This window comes from Pocillopora damicornis, chromosome 9 (genome assembly GCF_964200805.1).
Source record: "Pocillopora damicornis chromosome 9, jaPocDami1.2, whole genome shotgun sequence".
Classification (NCBI taxonomy): Eukaryota; Metazoa; Cnidaria; class Anthozoa; order Scleractinia; family Pocilloporidae; genus Pocillopora; species Pocillopora damicornis.
The window spans coordinates 7,401,331-7,421,800 of NC_142678.1; the positions used below are offsets into that span (position 1 = coordinate 7,401,331).

Sequence of the window (20,470 nt, forward strand, 5' to 3'; positions counted from 1 at the left end):
GCGTTCAGTAGAGACTCGCTTGCCAAAATACTCGGTTTCTTGAAGAAACCCTCAGACATTTTTTTACTACTTCACCCCATGTGAGCGTTAGAATAATTTGAATGAAGTCAGGAACAAGTTTTACCACTTACTGGAAAGTTTCATTTGTGCATGAGCCACCATTAGAAATATCTCTTTGAATTTTGGCATTTCTTGTCAGTGTCCAGGAGTCTTAGATAAAATAGTTTTGTAGAGAAAAATTAACACTTTGTTACATTACATACCTGCACGATGTATTATACTGTGTATAATAAATGAACAGCGAAAAGACAAATTGTAGAAGAATTCATTTTATTCTAAAATGTCAAATTTATTGGAACCCCCACAAAGAACTACTGGTCCATTCATTACTTACACTTCTTTACAATGACTACCATGATTTCCGTCCTGACGTTAAGTCACTCCCGTAAACCAGAGTGTAATTTGCCAAATGAAGCAACTTTGTGGGCGGAAGTATCAACCATGGACAATAATAACAGATCAATCCTGAAAATTACACAACCTTCTCCGTTAAGATCAGTTCTCCTCTTAACTCGTAATACCATAGTAATCGATTTTTCCCCACAACCATTGAACCGATCTGTCATGTCATTCATGACTCATGTTTTTAAGAGATTTTTCCATCACTGATTTCTTACATATTTCTAAATATTGAAGTATTGAGATCAATATTAAGCTGGTCGCTTTTTATATTGAAATCGCTCGAGCAAATAGTATAATATTCAACTTCACTAATTTATCTTACATTTGGAATACCTATTTTGTTTAAATATACTCTGCACACAAAAATAATTCTTGATATATAAAATCTTTGGAAAGAAAATTGTATTGCTTATTTCATCTCCTAGAGGAACTGCGATACACCTGACTTGACATTTTGCAAGACATGTCACAGTACAATGGAAAAAAAAATCCGTCTGTTCCCAAATTCATTAGAAATCTTCAATTGTTTTATGAAACCATGTTATCTGCTGTTTACTGTAAACTTATATTAGAATATCTATCTTTAGAATGTAATAGTATTATTGTTATCATTTTCATCCTAATCATCATCATCATCATCATCATCATCACCGTGTCGTCGTCTTCGTATCGTAATGTCGTCGCTGTCGTCTCATCATAACGGTCGTCATCGATAATTATCATTATTATCATAATTCTTGTTGTAAATATCATCATTATTACTGTGATCATGCGCGCCCTATTTACAGTCTGCATGTGTCTAGTTTTCCTCAAAAAAAAGATAAAAAAAATGCAACAAAGCTCCGTCGATAACCAAAACCCATGCTGCCAATGACCCTTCATTAAAAATAAATATATTATTCCACAGATTCTATGCCCTCCCCTTAAACTTATCCTTGAACCCAAAAAAATTAATAATAGTTAACTTAATTTGATGCTAAAGCAGATGATACTTGCCAAAGAAAATGAGATATACCGAGTAATCTTGACAGCTTCAGTCTATCAACGAGCGAAAATTAGACGATTCCTACATCAGCTAACTACCCAATCAATAAATACCCTTCTGGGCGTACAACGGATAAAAGCCGAAATCAAGCTGCCTACATATGAACAACCGACGTCGACTTGCTATCTCGACTCAGCCTCCTCGCTTGATCTCTTGGCCTCGTTTATGACGTTCGCTGCATTCTGTGCAATCTTAACGGTGCCACATCTTACCAGGGGGTTGTCGGCAGGATTAGGGGAGGGGAGAGACAGGCGTTTCCCACCCGATATTCGCATCAACAATTCCAGATAATGTTCTTCATCTGAAAGAAAAACCATCGCAACTTTGAGTGAACTTCACAACCAATGTAGCTATGAACTTCAGCCATTTTCTTACCCTGTTCTAAAAGAACAGGTTCGAGTATTTTTTAAAAAAAACCCTTCACATCAGAAGATCCATTTCGTGGTTCTCCATTCCTAATCAGATTTATCCGTTATTCATTCACCTATAGGTTGATCACATACCTTGATCTCTGTGCCTGGCTTTGTACAAGTTGACAAGTTGAAATGCAAGCAACACGTGATCAGCTGATGGTAAACCAACCTTCATGATGTACACACGCTGACTCGTTACCAAGGCATTCAGTTTGTCTTTCGGATCCTTGAAACGAAGCCTCAAGCAGCTGATAAATCTGTTGGGGAGAGAGACAAGCTGTGAACCGACAAAGGTCAAAGAATCTTAGAAGACTTTGTTGGCGCAAAGGCATGGCTAGGTAAATTGAAAGTTTTCATTTGAGAAAACCGCACCATGAGAGTAATCCCTCCTCATTTTGCAACTTGGGTTGCGAGGTTACACAAGCACCCTCAAAACAACAAAAAAAGACAAATAAACAACAAACAAAACAAAAAATGTTCAACCTGGAAGTGATTGGTCGAAACAAAAGTTGTCAGTTGTGTACTTTTACATGTTTTCTGTTTATTTTTTATATCCTACGATTAACTCTCGTCTTACTTTTCTTTCTTATCGACTTCACCAAACAAGCTAACTGTCAGCCTCTCTAAGAACTCTTGCCCTTTTAGTTTTCTTTGGGCATCTTTCGGCACCATGTCCCACCCTTCCACTGACGGAATGCAGGACAAGCTGCTCTCCTCACTTTCTGAAGAATCATGGTCCTCGTTATATTCAATCGGTATCAGTCTCCTCGCTGCCGGTACTCTCTGTTGAGTATCTGCAGACGAGGCTGTCGAAGAATTGGAGACCTAGAGCAAATGCGTGAAGAAAAGAATGACGTTTGAAAACTTCTTTGTCGCCCCATTATGAAACGCAAAACTAATTTTCAGTTACAGGAATTGGGTCCTGATCTCAAGTAATCCACGACGTCACGCCACGTCAAAAACGTCACGTCATTCTGTGAACCAGGCTCTTAACCTGCTACCGCTTTTGACCAAACACCAAAACGAGGCAACATTCGTCAGATCAAGAGCACATCATAAATAATTAACAAGCTACCTGCGATTTTCCTTGACCCGTATCTTTTGAAGGACTGTAGAGGAAGCTCGTTAACGTCCCAACAACACCACCTATAGATTTCATCGATGAGCTGGAGCGGCTCCCAGATGAGGAGCTACTTAAAGTGGGACTGTTCGATTGTGACTGAGAGATGCACGCACCCCATGAATCCGCGAACTGCAGAACAAACGTGAATGATAATGAGACAACGGAAACGAGAGTGACATATTTGATGGCAGGGTGGCGTGATATTTCGTAATTTTGCGCAAGTGTTTACGGGTTATGCGACTGCAAATTTCAATTCCAGGGTTGCTTTGATTCTGTTTCACTTCACTCTGTGATTGGTGGAGAAATCTCAAACAACCCTCTATACCAGTAAAATGCAATTCTAAACCAACACTATCGAAATAAGTTGTGTATTTGTGACTTAAAGGGGGTTTTTGCTGCCGTCTACCACTTCTTTTTTTAAGAAAACTTAGACGAAAAAACAAAAACGAATGCGCCACAACATGGCAAACGTATGGAATCGTGTGAACCTTCGCTTCTGTATACAGTAAAGACATAACAATATTTCACAGGTCGTAATCAGACATTTTGCATAGGTTTCCAAACAATTTACTAGTTTTTGTTTTGCATCTGATTGGTTAGAGAGAGGCGCGTATTTTCTGAACCAATCATGGAGCAGAGTAAAGCCAAACCGAAGCAACCTTGAACACTTTTCGACACTCACAATGAAAACTGCCTTAAAAGGATTTACGAAACTTTCAAGTACAACACGTTGCACTTGAACACTGTTGTACAGTTATAACAAGCACCTTGTAGTAGGATTCAGCCAGTCCACCTCTCACGTGTCTGACGAAGCCAAAGTAGTCACCAGTCTCCCTCAGATCGGCCAGTCCATCGGAAATATCGCCTTGCAAGCTGGAGAGGTTACCAAGGAGATGGAGCGAGCCAAGAAGAGAGGTGGATTGACGACCAATCTCCTGTAAAGAAATGGCAGAGCTGGTTACCTTTCATTAGCAGCATCATTCTAAAGCACGTCGCTTGCGGACTGGACCAATACTATCCCCGATGCTAATCTTTAGACCCCGCACTCCTCCCAATCCGCCCCTCCCCACCATCAACATTTCGCCCACTTTCCTTGAAAGTTTGTAACTATCCACTCTCAATTCGGGTAAAGAAAGGCAGGACACTGTAAGATGTTACGGTCTTTAACGAGATTAAAACATGATGTGCTTTGAACATCCCACCTCCTACAAGTTAAGTAATCCTTCTCTAATCGATTTCTTCATTGTTAACCTCAATTTATGTTTTTTTGAAAATCATTATTGCTGAAATAATGAAAGAATAAAAGGAAAAATTCAATAAAATTGGACACCTGGGGATTGCTGCCCACTGCCAGACAGTCCCTTATTTCTCCTTGTTTGTTTGTTTTTTCTTACTACTTCGATGCTCTTGGCGGATGGCACCTTATGCGTTCACTACTGGTCTCAGGTAAGTCGCAATCAGTGATATTAAACTTGTCTTAAGTGTTCTGCTTGAATATTGCACCGTTCATAGGATTATCGGAAAATTAGCTCACCTTCAAATAATGTCTCCTGAAGTCTCGACCAAGGGCAACCGCTGTCTTGTAAGTAATACCCGTTCGTAAAAATTCTCCTAAAAAAAAAAAAAGAAAAGAAACGAAAGAGTTGACTGGATTGGATCGTTGAATGGAAACCGCTAGAAGAACTATTCAAATTTCAATCCATCCTTAAAAATTTACATTTACATGGGATGTGGCTTCTTCAATAACGATAATTACTAAAAGGCACATTTTAGCTCCGTTAGAAATTTAGATATGTCTCCTTAGATTCCTCCGACATAACTCTAAGATTAAAACTCCACGGTGCATGAAAAATTCCCGCATTCATAAAAAACACAGCGCGAATAAGATCGTTAATTAGCAGTCCAGGTGATTTCAAATGATGGAACATTACATTCAAATCTGAACAACAGGTGAGATATCACAAGGCCGGGCGAAGATTCAAATTTTTAATTTTCCCCGCTAAAAGTACATAACATATGGCAGAGAACAAAAGAAATCCACTATGACTTTTTTCATTCCTTATCCCTTTCACTCTTGTAGGTGACCAACATCTAATTTCTCCTTACAATATCACCCCTCAATCACACATTAAGGTCACGAGAAAAGAGGAAATGATCACCAACTAAAGTAGCTCTTGATTGTTAAACAAATTCTCCTTTCTAGCACCCAAGGAAATGTATAGAGAACAGTACTGAGAAAATGCATACTGATGTTAGGACAATAAGGATTAAAGATCTATGTCAGAGTAATTATTGTTCTTATTTAAGATAAGAAATGAAATCTTACTTACCAAATTGCATGCTGGCATTCTCCATCAATGGTGGAAAACCGGCAGGAATCTCCAGCTTTGTTTTCAAACTCTGAAGATCATCTGAAAGCTCGACAGCGGGATTACAAGTTACCACAACTCGAAACGGTTCCACATGTAGCTTTTCGAAATAAAACGGCTTTGTGACAGCAGTGGACGGACTTTCGCTCGAGTTTTCTTGTTGTGCTTTTGTGTCTTCGCCCCACAACTGGGTCTTGGTTTTGATGCCAGCAAATTTCAGAAGTTTCAGAATGAGTTTCTCTTGAAATGTGACTGTCGATTCGCCCAGTTCCAAGCGAAGTTTCTTTTGCGAGGAGAAAACGTGTAAATACCGTATTTTCTCGAATAAGTGCCAACGCTATTATAGGCACCATCCCCCGAAGAAGCGCCTACCCCCTAAGCCAAAATGTAATACAAGCGCCCTTTTCGAAAAAGAAGCCCCTCCTCCCTCACTTTCCTAAATAGTAGGGATACAAGGAAAACCTTCTTTCATTGCCACCTTATTAGTGAATTTTTGAGCTTAAACTTTAGTGTAATAATGCAAAACGAGCGTCCTTCTCGAAAATGCAGCCCTTCATTTTCCTAAATAGTAAGGATACAACAAAAATTTTCTTTTAAAGCCACTCTATTCATAACTTTTTACGCTTCAACTTCAGCGGTATCAGCTCAGAAGAATAACTGGCGTCCTCCTCGATTGAGCGCCAATCGCCCGAGAAATCACAAGAGACATCCAAATTTAGCTGTCTAGATAATCAAATTGATTTCAAACTGTAGTTTACAAAAGTCTTCGACTCAAATTATTGATCTGTCCAAGAGATTCACTTCTCCACCACACAGCGGGTCATGTAGACATCTTGAGACGTACCTTTACAACTACTCTCCCCGCTTCATTCTTCGCATCCTGCAGGAATGAAAACCGCAGAAGAGACTGGGAACTCATACCGTTGGAACGCTCTTGTTGAAAAGCAATGATTTTATCCGCGCAATCCTCTACCTGTTGACAGTCACAATTATGGGTCAATGAGAAAGATTACAATTTTAGACATGAAAAAGCTAGAGGAATCGGTATACAAACACTAAAACAAAAGAAGTAACAAAAGTCGATCAGAACTCAGGGAGACAAGGATATCTTTTTCAGAGAAAAGATGAAGGCGAAGAAAAAAATCATGTATATAATCAAAAACGTGGGAAAAACACGAATAACCCAACACATTCTCTTAACCCTTCATCCTAACATCAGAATCCGTATTCTCCAAACTCCACTCGATACATTCCCTATGGTACTGAGTAGGAGAATTCGTATCACAATCAAGAGCTTCTTGGGTTGGCGATCATTTCCTTTATTCTCATAATCCAAGTGAATGATTCTGCAGTATTACTCTAAGGGGAAATTAGATCCTCGTCACACTGAGGGTTTAAATGATTACTAGGGTATTATCTAAGGCGAAAAATTGCTGTTATGGTTCAACTATTTGAAAATGGGCTGAAGTATAAAAGCAATCTTCTAGATCTTATTCGTTAACTCTGGTGCACTCAGAGAGAACCTTACAATAAGCACTATGACAAGGTCTTAAAACCCTTTACACCCTTACATCAGTATGCATATTCTCCATACTGTTCTCTATACATTTCCTAAGGTGCTGACGATGAGAAGTTGTTTAACAATCAAGAGCTTCATTATTTTTTGATCATTTCTTTTATTCTCGTGACCTAAATGTTTGATTCAGGGGTGATATTGTGAAGAGAAATTAGATGCTGATCACTTAAAGGGTTAACAGACTTACCTCAAGGTCTTTCACACTCAGTTCCACTGTTACATGGTGCTGATCTCGGTTAAAATCAACCTACAGGAGGTAAACAAAGACAAAAGTAAAGATTTCGTTATGCCCTCAGACAAAACAAACGAGTCCTAAAAAATGTCCGCACACATGAGGTTTTAATTAAAACAAACATGATTTCGATGTTGTTGTTTTTTTAATCTCAGAATCATGCATTACGTTTACATAGCAAAAATAGCGGAGTCGAGTCCAAACACATGCATTTTGAAGGACACAAATTTTGAATGTGAAATTTTCTTAACAGTTCTCTGAATCCAAAACATTTCGGTGGAACATCAATCACAGATATGAGGACTCTTCCACCTCAGCTTTGAGTTACTTCCCAAATTACTCTAGTTTGACTAAAACTAAAGCAGACCTGTCATTTCAAGGAAACTGCTTTCTTTGTAAGACAGTATACAATCAGAGTTTGTTTCGCCAGGTAAAACCAAAAACAAATAAAGAAACTCACAAAATAAAGCTACTATTTTCAGTAAACAGTAAGAACAAAAGTGTTTACCCGTATGTCATCGACACTGACAATCAGAAGTTCATCGTAGACGTCTCTTTCCAAAGAAACTATCAATCCTCTGAGACTTATGAAAACCTGGAAATTAGGAAACAATCTACTTGTCAACAATATTATCAAGGAGTGAAAAAGAACATTGGGGACCTTAAGCAAAAACACGACGGCGACGGCAACGAGGGCGAGGCGAAACAAAATATCTAACGAGCAGAACAACAGCTCAGCACGTGCGTTTTAAAACTTTGTATATTTCTTGGATGTCCTCTGCAAAAAGACCAAAGTGAAATGACCAAACATTTACGTGGTCTGATGACAGAAACCCTCAGAGGAAACTTTCTAAGTTTTTTTAGAAACTCAAGGCTGCTCCCACAACTTATGCTGGAGAAAAAAATCCAGCTATTAGCGAAAGGAAATTCTAACTAAAAATATAAATTCAATTTCTAATCGACATCTTTCTCGGTTTTGCCGTCCTAGCTACAAAAGTTTCCTTAGGGTAAAGTCTTAACAGCGTTGCTGTCTGGAAGGTTCGTGCAGAAGAGCCGATATAGGGGAGTTTAAGATGTCACTACGTCGACGTGTGGCAAAACATTGCTGAAAATATCGTAATTTATTTTCCTTCGCGACTTTCGCCAGAAGCTCGAGGCGTTCAATGTTTCTGACGGTACGAATCTTCACATCGGCATAACATGTGAATGTAACGTTGAGTTCAGAGTAAAAACGAAACTTAATTGCTGTTGAGGTTTCTTTGCTAAGAGGACGTAAAAGTTGGCAATTTCACGGGACGGCTAAGAAATGTACAAAGTTTCATTACGTTCATGTTTCGCTACTGTTCTGCTAATTAGATCTCCTGTTTTGCGATGTTCTCGTTGCCGTCGCCGTGGTGGTTTCCTTAAAGTCCCTACCAACGGCTTGCCCGCAGGCTATTATTAATTTAGTGGCAGTGAACCCGTAATGATACCTGACTTGGTGAGGATTGTTCTTCTGCCTCCTTCTTTAACAAACCGAACAAATCGCGCATTCGACTCAGATCCAACAGGCTGACATACTCCTACCAGCAAAAACAAAAAAAGGTGTAAAGAAATTGGGTAAAATCGACACCAAAAAAGAAACAAAAACAACAACAACAACAACACAACCTTCCGCACAGTAGTCCGGCACTCTACAACCCATGCTAACCAAGCGATCTAGAACACATGACACTGGTAACATTTCTTCTCTAACGTATCCCCTAACAGAAATGAACAATGATGTCACAATAATAAACCGTACACTTGTTTGTCTCACGAAGAAGTCACTTGAGATGTACATCGCGACGTTTCGACTACTTACTGCTAGTCTTCGTCAGGCGATGGGGTCGACTGCTCGAGGGAATAGTGACAACATCATTTGCTTTATTTTTCTTTCTTTTAGTTTCTGTTATTTTCAAAAGTGGCATGGAATCGCATAACATTTGTGATACACCTTTCGTTCATCACTTCAATCTATTTCTGTAAAGCCTCCATGTCCCTTACAAGACAGTTTTCCCCACAGCTAAGAAACCGTCACTCTTACCTCTTGAAGTTTCTGTAATACTGGAACGGAGTCAGGTCTGAGAACTACAGAAAAGTTCTGATCTGATGTTATTCTTGCTACTTTGGAATGGCCTGCGGAATCACTCCCCTATTGCGTAGAAAGAAAATCACTTTTTTATTTGTTCTACAGTCAACTTAAAAATTGGTGAAAGATTACCGATAGTAGACCAAGGTCCTTATGAGATGGAGTTAAAACGGTAAAAACACGAAAATATTCAAGGAGAACTCGCAGTAAAAAACAACCAAACTGCCGAAAGCGCGGGTTGTTTTAAATTCTTCCTCTGATTGGTAAAGAGAGTGGCGCAAGGTTTTTAGACCAATCACAGAGCGAAGTAAAGAAAAACCAATGAAGCCTTGGATTCCTTTCGACACTCAATTTAAAATTACTCTCAAATTACTCACAATAAAAGAACATTCCCAAGGCTTTGAGATCCATTCATTTCCAATAACGGCATAGGGATCTTTTTTCCCCTCTGAGCTGGGGACATAGGCTTGTATTCCCACGGAAGCTCTATACTGAGTCTGGAAAGAAATAAAAATGCACTTGTACTTTAAGATACAATTTATCATGTCGTAATAATTACTAAGCTCAATACAGTTATGGAGTGATAATAGCAATGCTGAGAGAAAAAAATTTTCAATTAAGTTTCGAATGTAATCCGGGAATGCTTTGAATGTTTTATCTTGTTACGCGGTTTGGCCTTGTCATGAGTGGCTGTTATGATTGCTTTGGTTGGTTTTGCGACACATAATCGAAAAGTGCTCCAATAATTGATACAGTAATGATAATAATAATAATAATAATATATATTTTTTAATTTTATGGATGAGAAATATCTTTATTTCAAGAGCTAAAATCTATTTACAATGGAATCTATAATTCTATACTTTTAACACATGTCGATAACAATAAAATTCTAAACATAAATACATTACTAATATGTTTGCGAAAGAAAAACATAAAATGTATTTAAAAATCTGTCGACTTTGATTGAAATAGGTAAGATTTATCTAGGCTAAAATATAGCAATAAAGAATTCAAGACTGGTTTTGAGAAACGTAAAACTTGGCGATAATAACGCCAACATCAATGTCATTGTTCTTCATGTCACGCTGAACTTTCCCAATGCTCCTGGAGCCTCTTAAACAGACAAGAGCAGATCGCAAAAGCGCAAACGAAACTTGAGCTCTTACCCAGGAGATGGCTGTGGAATATTGCTCTAAATAATAATAACCATTATTATTATTATTATTATTATTATTATTATTATTATTATTATTATTATTATTATTATTCGTGGTTAGTGCATGCCGTACGCGGGAAAAAAAATTCACCTTTTTTCAAAAAGAAAAAATGAAACCTTAATTAAAAGAACCTATAATGTTTTCCCCACCCACGTTATAAGTGTAATATCTGCGCATGCTTCCAATCCCACATCCAACAGAAGATGGATGTCAGGAATATGTTTTGTGGTCAATGCTATAAAAAAATTTTGGCAACTGCCACCAAGAAGTAATATGAATGAAAGGAAATCAGAGAATATTGCGTGGATCTTGAATCTTACTTTCTTGGTTCTCTTAAGGAGCGAGAGATTGAACGACGCCATGATGTTGACTGCTTCATCTCCATCTTGAAAGCAAACTGAAACTTTCGAATCGTCCGACTTGACATTGACCTAGGGTAGGAAAGAAGAAGAAATTGCATTAACGTCATAGAATTCTGTTTTATCCTTTCTTGGCTTGCAGGCCCTCAATATTAGTGCGGTAGGACGCTTATTTCTCAGTCTGCGAGGAGATTGCGACACGTCGGGCAGAGGTCGCTAAAAATGAATCAGTGCTAGACCCCTGACTGACCTCTGGCTGACTCGCGTTGCTTTACCAAGGGCGAAAAACGCACTAACAGGAGCTCTAGTAATAAGGGCCTGCTCACAAACTGTGAGAAGGACAGCTCACCTCTAATAACTTGTCAGGATTAATGTCTGTTTCATCGCGACCCTTTGATTCAGATGACAAAGCTGAAACGAAATACAAAGGAAAAAGTGTGTTAACCCTTTAACTCCCAGGATCTCTTTGTTAATTCTCCCTTCCAGCTGCTACACATTCCCTTGTAAATCAGTTGCAAGAACTTAGTGCTAGATCAAGATAACAACTTGTACCTGATACATTTGAGTATTCTCATTACCTGTTTCCTGGATAGTTTATGGATATTGTAAGGAGAAGTTACGCGTGAATCACTTCTAGGAGTTAAAGGGTTCATCATAAGCTCGCAGGTTGATGCCATATCATGTCGCGATGCAAAATAAAAGAGGCCTGTAATACAGCTTTTCAGATTGCATTAAAACGGAAGCGGCTTGTCACGGCGGTACAGCTGTTCGTTAACTCTTTGACTTCTAAGAGTGACTAGCATCTAATTTCTCCTTACAAAATCACCCCTGAATCAAACATTTAGGTCTCGAGAATAAAGGAAATGATCACCAACCAAAGAGGCTCTTGATTTTTAAACAAATTCTCCTTGTCAGCATCTTAGGAAATGTATAAAAAGCAGTATGGAAAATATGCATACTGTTGTTGGGTTGTGAAGGGTTAACTCTTTCATTCGCCACATCAAAGAAGTGCGTAAGTTTCTACAAGTTGTTGTTAGATTGATTCAATATTCTCCAATCAGTAACTTCCTTTTCCTCTTAACAATCATACTGTACAAAAGTATGTTGCTTGAGATCAAATTTTCACAATGTATCGACATCAAAAACAGATTAACTTAAATAGATTCCCTGCATCGTTTTTCAATGAGCAATTCGCCTTCCCGCAAGGTTTCATGTGCATAACAAATCGCTACCGGTAAGAGCCTACAAAAAAGTTTAAAAATGAAATCAATTTGTTCTTACATGGCCCAATATCATAAACATATTTTTTTTGCTTTTTTTTTCTTATTTGTAACCTAGCAGTATGTTTAATCTTGTTTTACAATGAAAATGATCTATATGTACTGGTATGTAAGCATTTGATTAGTTTTCATAATTATTTTTTATAGAAAATGCACAATATAAATATTACATATTATTATTTTTATTAGTATGTACACATGTAGATGCATGAAGACCTGAAGTACAACAGGAAGTCCCACTCATTTGAAAAAATTAACTGTTGTTTCAATGTTACCTTCTTTAAGCTGACAAATCCAGGAGTAGAAATACACCACTAAAGAATTCACTCTGCAAGGACTGACAAATATCTGTAACCCATGAAAGTTCATTGTAACCTGTGATGGACCTGATTTGTGAAATGTACCTAAAAAATCCACAAGTGGCATCTTGAGGATCTGAAATGTAATAAAATACAGTACATTTAAAGAGATTTGATTTGACCAGAAACTAAACAAAGTAACATTTGATAATATTGAGGTCTGGGTACTGATGTTCAAGTCATTTTGGCACATAACAAAGTAACTTATTTGATAATTAAACGATACATGGTAATTAACCCTTTAATCCCCAAGAGTGATAAGGTTCTAATTTCTTCTTACAATATCACCCTTGAATAAAATGTTTCGGTCACAAGAATAAAGGAAATGATCAGTAACTAAAGAAAATCTTGATGTTTTAACAAATTCTCCTTGTTAAAACCTTGAAAATGTAAAGAGAAAAGTATGGAGAATATGCATGATGATGTTACAGTGTAAAGGGTTAAAGTTAGGTGTGAGTGGACAGGTCGAGGCAAACAGGTTTGAAAGGTGCCGTATATTTCAAACTCTATAGAGGAAACAGGTCAGCTCAGGTAAAGTCAGACAGGTACAGACAGGTTTGACTACAATAGGCAGCTCTGGACAGAAAACAGGTTTGGTCAGGTCAGACTGGTTTGACAGGTGTGACAAAAGACAGGTCAGGTCAGATCATTCCCTTCAGGAGTATGTCAAACCATATGACTGATCAAAATTTGTGCAAATTTATCTTACCTTTTCTCTTCTAGCCAGTATAAGCCCTGGATCATAAGGCCCACAGCAGTATGTTACTTCCCTCATTTTAATACATAATGATGTGGCCTCTTTTGATGGTATCAACAACCCATCCACAACAGCAGCCTGATAAAAGAAATCCATGTTAGCAGATTGAATGCTAACTGTTTTTCTAACTGTCCAGCTATTGAGAAATTGTAGACTCAACCCCTCGGGATAAGAGGCAAAGTGAGCATGCTCAGCTCTAAATAAAAAGGTCTGAGTTGAACCCTGGCTGAGATGCTGTTCTGTGCTCTAAAAAAAATTTGGTTTGTTTTAACATTGGCTCATAGCACCCATGGGTATGTATAGAAACACATTTTCAGAGAAACTAGACAAAACCCCACAGAGTAACCTGTGATGTATCAGCATTCTGTCAACAAAATAATACATGATTCTTTATTTTCCAATAGTGACTGTGCTAAACTTAATTCCTCTTCATCACTTTGTCATAGATAAGTGCAATATGCATGTATTCCTCCACACCACCAGCAAGTGCAACAGAACAGATTACCTCAAACATTGCAACATAGGAGCCTCCCCTATGCACATGTAGTCTGCTTCCAATTTGTACATCAGTAGCATGCAGCAAAGTAAAGGATGGTGGTATAGTCTCACTGGAATTGCGAAGGTCACTGCTGATCAGGTCACTGGGTGAATGCTATCAATCAAAACGGAAAAGGTTTAACATTGATGAAGTTTGCACAGCCAAACACATTCCAATTAACACACCTCCTTAACACTACTCAAATTTTTTCTTTAACCATATAGTAAAGAACATCCTCCAGAGATCAATTCAGCAAAAATAATCATCATCATCATAATCATAATAAAAATAATAATAATAAAACTTTAGGTCAGTGCCAAATGGATCCAGCTTTACAGATAGAAGTCAATTGGGGGACATAACTTCACTGACAATAAAACTTATTAATTTAGAGGCTTACATTTATATCATCAGTACATTGATCACTCTAATCTAAGATCCAAAATCTAAAATCCACAATCCATAATTTACAATTTTCAATCTACAGTCTGAATCTAAAATCTAAAATCATAATCTACAGAGGTGCCACAGTCACCTGTCATTTAGTTATTTTACAACGTTTTTAAAGAACTGAAGGTAAGGCAATTGTTTGGCCTAGTTGTTTAGAAGTTTATATTTAAATCTGCTATTAAATTTGCAAAACATCTGTAAGAAATTATTAAACCCAAATATTACACAGAATTTATATATAAAAATTTAAGTATAATACATACTTACAATATTCTAAGACCAGTGAAAAGGTATAACTATAAAACAATGTAATTAATATATGATATAAACATTAAAACCTCACCATCTTCCAGTGAAGAGTAAAGGAAGTGTAAACATCTGTTGTTGTATCCTAAGAACAGAAAATGAACTAAATTTAAAAGAATCAAGATGTCACAGAAGGAAATTCACATTACGTTAAATCCAAGACAATACTGCCCAACATTTTCATCAAAGGCACTCCTACAGCAGTATTTAACAAAGATTAGTAAAATTTATGAACTAGTATTTGAACAAACCTCTGTATCAGTAAATATTTCTCTGTGTACATCCTTTACAGAAAACAAAATTGTGATATCCCTACAAGAAACAAAAAATGTCAAATTTACTGCACCAAAATTTGGTAAATTTTAATCTGGTCAAAGAGTGCACAAAACTGCAAAATTTTCCTTAATATATAAATTTTTTTATACAAATACTTCTAAAATTCCAACCTACCTAACTTTTAGGAAATTCCATTCAATTTTCTTTAATGATATATCTTCAATTGTCTGTCGAGTAAAACAAAAGAAATTTTATGAAATGCATAAGTCAGAAAATGCTAATTGCTAATAAAAACAGATTTATGCCCAGGAACCTAAACTCTATTTTATTCATTAGTCACTTGCTTGCAGTTATTGCACTTACAGTAGCTATCAGAAGTCAACTCGGACAAACATAATCTAAACTTTCCTTGGTAGTTTTTAGTTTTTTTAGTTCCTCTCTGGTTATCAGAGCCTTTTATTGGCCAACTTCTTTGTGTCAAGGTTACTTTAAAGCCTTGTTCAAATGGTTATGATAGTTGAAAATAGTTTCAACTTTCACGCATGTTTTAACCCCTTTCAACCCAACATCAGTATGCATATTCCCCATACTGCTCTCCATACATTTTCTTTCATTTCCTTTATTCTCATGACCTTAATGCATGATTCAGAGGTAATATTGTAGGGAGAATTTAGATGTTAGTCACTCTTAGGGGTTAAAGGGTTAAACACCAACTATCGTGCACTATCATCGACTATTACAGTGAAAGATAGCTTTTCATTCAGGAGTTTTGCCAACAACTGGCTCAAACTGAAATGGCAAGCGGTAAAATGACTAAAGTAGACGTCATAAGTTCACAGAATTTCTAGTAGTTCAATCCCATCATCTCTTGGTAGGCTTCAGTATCTTCAGCTTGCAACTTCTTAAATTCATTTTCAAATGCCACTTAATTGCTGACTTCAGCATATGCCATATTTGTTCACAGTAATGTGATCTCATCATGTGATTTTGTCAACTATCATCAACTTTCATGAACCGTTTGAAAGCAAACATGATAGTCAATGATAGCAAATGAAAGTTGAAGCTATAATCAACTATCATTGGTTTGAACAGGGCTTAACAAGTGACTATGGATGCCTACTCCTCCTCAATGCAGAGGTGCAATGACACATTTAGCTCTCATTTAACAATAAAATTATCCTGTCCAAAGTCCAAACCTTGACCAGTTGGACCAATACCTCAACCATTAACCCTTAATGCCTAAGATCTCATTTTAAAGTAATTCTCCCTACTGTCTGCCATACAATTCTTGTGATGCCAGTTCAGAGAATTTGGTATTGGATCAAATTTATTTTTCTTTATTCTCATCACTTGTCTACTTGATATTATATGAAATTCTGTCTTGGTCATTCATGGGAGTGACAGGGTTAAAATCATTACAGCTTTTATTAGAAAGTCTAAATGAGAGAGCAGCATGCAGCTGCATCTTCACTAAATCAGTGAAAGCTGTAGCTTACATTGGAATTGTGGTCAAAATTATTTCAAACCATATTTTTATTTCACTGAATATGGAGATTGCGCCAATATAAAAGGAATGAAGAAAGAAAACTTTCCCAGGTTAAAATCATTTTGACTCACAACTCACTTTAAACAGAAACATAGGAAAAAATTTATCTCATACCAGTCCTGAGTTATCTTCCCAAAGCACTCTTACACCTTGAACAGATAAAAATCCAAACTCTCTGATGGTAATTTCCACATCACGAAGTCCAAACCACCACACAAGTATAAATGACAAGATATGATTCAGAAACCTGCCATGAAGTAAAACAAAATAAACTTAGCCTTCCAGTACACATTTGTAAAGAAATGATATCAACTCTCAACATAATTAAGGTTACCATATAAGAGTACCAATTAGAGGTGCGTATGATGCACTGATGTCAACATATTGTATTCACTTTCTTCTGATACAATTTCATCATGACAGTTAGAGCTAGAGTTAGAGCCAGAGCTACTGGTCTGTTAAGATAATTTGGTTATATCAACTAAGTTGATGATGTAAATTGGCCATTTTAGGGAGTTACTGCAAAGCTACAGGTCTGTTTCCTAGCAGAATCCAGCTGCCACAAGTGGGTAGCTATTATCTTTGGGGATCTTCAATGTAACCTTTGCTTTTTGTTACAACTTTTAGCAGCACTTCTGATAAGAAAGCCTTCAAGCACTCACTGATTCTTTAAAGAGGTATAGAGAAAGTTTGCCGCTAGATTTTTGAATGAAGGTTGATGTTATTCAGTGAATGACACAAGTATAATAGGAGAAAAAGAACTTAAGAGTGCTTCCAACAGACGTAGAACCTTTTGATAAGTACTTTGGATACTCTACCCCTGAGCTATAGGAGATGCATTGCAAACTAGGCCTCACTAAACTTGTAAGTCACTGTTTGTAGTCTGAGAACACACATGTAACTTTGACCATTCACCAGAACAGATATCGCCAACATGTGGGAAACATTTTGCAGAGAAAGAAATGTTTTCTTAATAGGAAATTTCTCTGAGCCACAGGGCTTACCTGAGAAAATCAAGTTGACAACATTCTACAAAATCAATATACATGTATGTTCCCTGAGCTCTCAGACACTGTGCAGATTGCAGCTTAGTCAAAATTGCAAAGCATCACTTGTACAATAATGTCAAATAATAACCTTCAGAAACTTGTCTCAACATGCAAAATAAATACAAATATGCAGAACATACAAAAGATTCTGCAAAATATCAAAACTGTGAAAAAGAGACATGAAAATGGACATAAAGGATTCAGTTCCAAGTGGTGTTGCATTAGATTGAATTTCATAATTCTGAGATCAAATAGAAATTACAGCAAATTACCATAATATACTGAATAGTGTTACATTAAACTTCCTTGTAGCAACAATTCTCAAATAAATCTGCAGAAATTGCAGACAGGAGACTACCTGCTGTTGAAAGCTCTGCCCTCAAAAGAGCAAACTTCATTTGTTATGAAGGTTTTACTATCGAAATATTAAACATAACTCGTTCTTTATGTTAAGTTCGAGTATCCATGGCAGAAAAAGCAACAAGGCGTGGTTTGTGCTGTAAAGCTTACATATGCATGCAAATCTCGACCCTTGGACGTCGTACCGGACTCTTGAGTAATGGCACGATGATTTCAAATTCGAAATTTTCATTCAAAGTATATCCTCCACTAGTTGGTTAATTCGAAATATATAAACATTTAGAACTAACTTCAAAATCTCTCATTTAAATTTGCAAATAGAGGAGTTAGTATACATAAGTGAGCTTATAACTTCAATCAGGGCTAACAAGATTGGATGAATTTCACAATAGCACGAAAGCGAACATTGTACAAGAACATTTAACGATAACTTACCAAGTGCTAACACGAACCCATAAGAGATATATCCTCAAGTATATGTTAATGACCAAAAATATCGGGCCAGTAATCCCAGAAAAAACACCATTTGTAGATGTGGTGATTGTTCTCAACATGCCTGATGTCTGTAGACGACAAATTCAGTTTCGATAATTTCAACTTTTGTAACGTCTACTTGCGCTGCTTGAGTGTTTGTGTTATTCTTCTGTTGTTGATATCAGCCTCTTCGTCACAGATAGTTTCAGTTTGAGCTGCTCAGTCGAGTGTTTCTTGACGGAACCAGTTTTACAAATGATGTAATTCCCTCATAGACGCCATTGTTTTGCAAATGAAATTCATCTTTGACCTTCAACCATCACGTGCCCATTAAAGCATCACACCACATCTAGTATTTCATTTTGGTCAAGAGGTCTTAATAAAAAGACGCTCATTAAATTTCGAGCTATATACTTCCGTTCAAGGAGCCAAAGTACGAAATAAACGAATAGTTGATCAGATGACAAAGAACCAAATAAAACGTTAATTACGTTCTAGACAAGTTCAAAACACCGTTGAAGTCTCTTTCCATTTTCATATTCATGTAAACTTAAAGAATCTGTCTTTTAGTGGAGAAGACCGCTGATAAACACCGTGACTGGTTCGTTTCAGAGAATTTCTTCGCTCAACTCAGTTTGTCAGTATGTTACTTATTTTCCCTTCCTCAAGATCCTGAGGCTAAACTGCAGAATACCCGGCCACTTTGGTCCGCCTCGCTTATATGTGTCGGGAGGCTTTGAAGATCGAGGCATAACACAATAGAGGCTATTCTAATTCGATGACATGTAAATGAGTGGCCGGGTATTCTGCAGTTGCTCCGATCCTGATTTTCGATATATATCTAATAAAACTCATAAATTAAAAAAAAGTCATAACTCTGGAAGAGAAAGGAGATCACAAGGAAAATTGTTTTAAACGCTTCTTGTTCTCGACACACAACGCACTTCTCCCCAACAATGCCTTGTGCGACGATGATATTCTCTTATAGGGAAAGTACGGTCTAGAAAAAAAATTTATCTCAATTACAAGAATCTTTCCACAGAAGTTTGAAAAGAACCTCTATTTTGTCCCGTTTGCCTTGCAATTGCGGCAATGGCGCTTTGAAGTTGTTCATATTAAGAGCTTTTGCAATTTTAGAAAAAAAACATTTAATGGAAGCGAATAAATTGAAATCGGCGACCACGTGTGGTAAATTCTCAGTCGCCATCCGTGACCAAAGCCGATTTTCAACATCGTGGGCTTTTCTCAACTTAATTGCATAAATATATCTTGTCTTTCCTAACTCTGTTCTGGGTCCACTAAGTAAACTGCCTCTACCTCACTGATCGCAAACTCCTACGAAAAAAAACTAAAGGACCATTTGATACGTTACAGGCAAATAACCCAGACAAACACGATTACAACAATACAGATTATCTATCGCTTAGCAGGCGCCCACATTCGATTGAACACAATAACAGCTTTCATGAGCTTTTCTTGTGCTTTCATAAAGATTTGAATAAATAAATTCATATAAATCATGTGACGACATTTTTGCAATAAAATTTAGCAAGATCTCTAGAGGTAATATGAAAAGTGCCGTGGACAAACGCAACAACCAGCTGATATCTTGAGTTCATGTCGCACGAAGTGGGGCGGAGGGGGAGGAGGGAGATGCAAAGACAAAGAGGTGTTGAAGATGAGTTGACCGGATGGAACGAATGGCAAGCTTGCTGCAATCCGGATCGAGATCATAAGGTCCAAGTTCTAGCCTGGTTCTTGGAGTTTTCGAGTCGTATTCTTAGATATAACATTTACTTGCGCAGTTTCTTAGCGACAAACTATATCCAGGGGTTGATTGTAATAAACTGCATGATCCTCGTCAATAACTGTTGAGAATTCCCCCTCCTCCTCTCCCTAATTTTCAAATTTTGGTAACAAGAAAATAGGCCCTTTTGCAGTTGTGTACTTAAAAGTGAAATGTGATCATCGCAGTAAATTTTCCAATTTAAGCAATTGGAATGAAGAAGCCTGAAAAAAATCAGGGCTTCAACGGGATTCGAACCCGTGACCTCCGCGATACCGGTGCGATGCTCTACCAACTGAGCTATGAAGCCACACATTGGGAGCGAGGTCAATTTATTGAGTTCATATCTTCCCGTGCAGTGAAAATGATGTGAAGTTTAT

The 20,470-nt window shown here is 37.3% G+C and overlaps 1 protein-coding gene across 2 annotated transcripts; it reads right to left on the reverse strand.

The window, feature by feature from the left end:
* Positions 1–313: 313 nt before the first annotated feature.
* On the reverse strand, positions 314–18,846 carry LOC113684555 (intermembrane lipid transfer protein Vps13D). Of its 2 annotated transcripts, none has more exons than XM_089183328.1 (23): positions 18,266–18,846; positions 16,536–16,668; positions 15,050–15,102; positions 14,851–14,911; positions 14,637–14,684; positions 13,811–13,957; positions 13,258–13,383; positions 12,465–12,624; positions 11,259–11,320; positions 10,871–10,981; positions 9,708–9,827; positions 9,286–9,393; positions 8,693–8,782; positions 7,729–7,815; positions 7,176–7,235; positions 6,257–6,385; positions 5,374–5,695; positions 4,578–4,654; positions 3,811–3,978; positions 2,996–3,172; positions 2,498–2,745; positions 2,011–2,177; positions 314–1,808 (listed from the first exon to the last, which is right to left on the reverse strand). In XM_089183328.1, exons 1-23 carry the CDS (start codon positions 18,382–18,384, stop codon positions 1,630–1,632), a joined length of 2,952 nt encoding a protein of 983 aa, XP_089039454.1. In that variant the 5' UTR covers positions 18,385–18,846; the 3' UTR covers positions 314–1,629. The 2 variants fall into 2 exon arrangements, with proteins under 2 accessions (XP_089039454.1, XP_089039455.1); XM_089183329.1 differs by lacking the exon at positions 18,266–18,846 and adding an exon at positions 17,829–17,952.
* Positions 18,847–20,470: the final 1,624 nt, after the last annotated feature.

Bases quoted from the DNA above. Each gene is read 5' to 3' on its own strand.
- LOC113684555 (XM_089183328.1), bottom strand. From the start codon at position 18,384: ATGTTGAGAACAATCACCACATCTACAAATGGTGTTTTTTCTGGGATT. The intron at 13,958-14,636 runs GTGAGGTTTTAA...TTTGATTGATAG, and splicing joins TTACTCTTCACTGGAAGATG to CATTCACCCAGTGACCTGAT. The intron at 8,783-9,285 runs GTAAGAGTGACG...TTTTGCTGGTAG, and splicing joins TATTACAGAAACTTCAAGAG to GAGTATGTCAGCCTGTTGGA.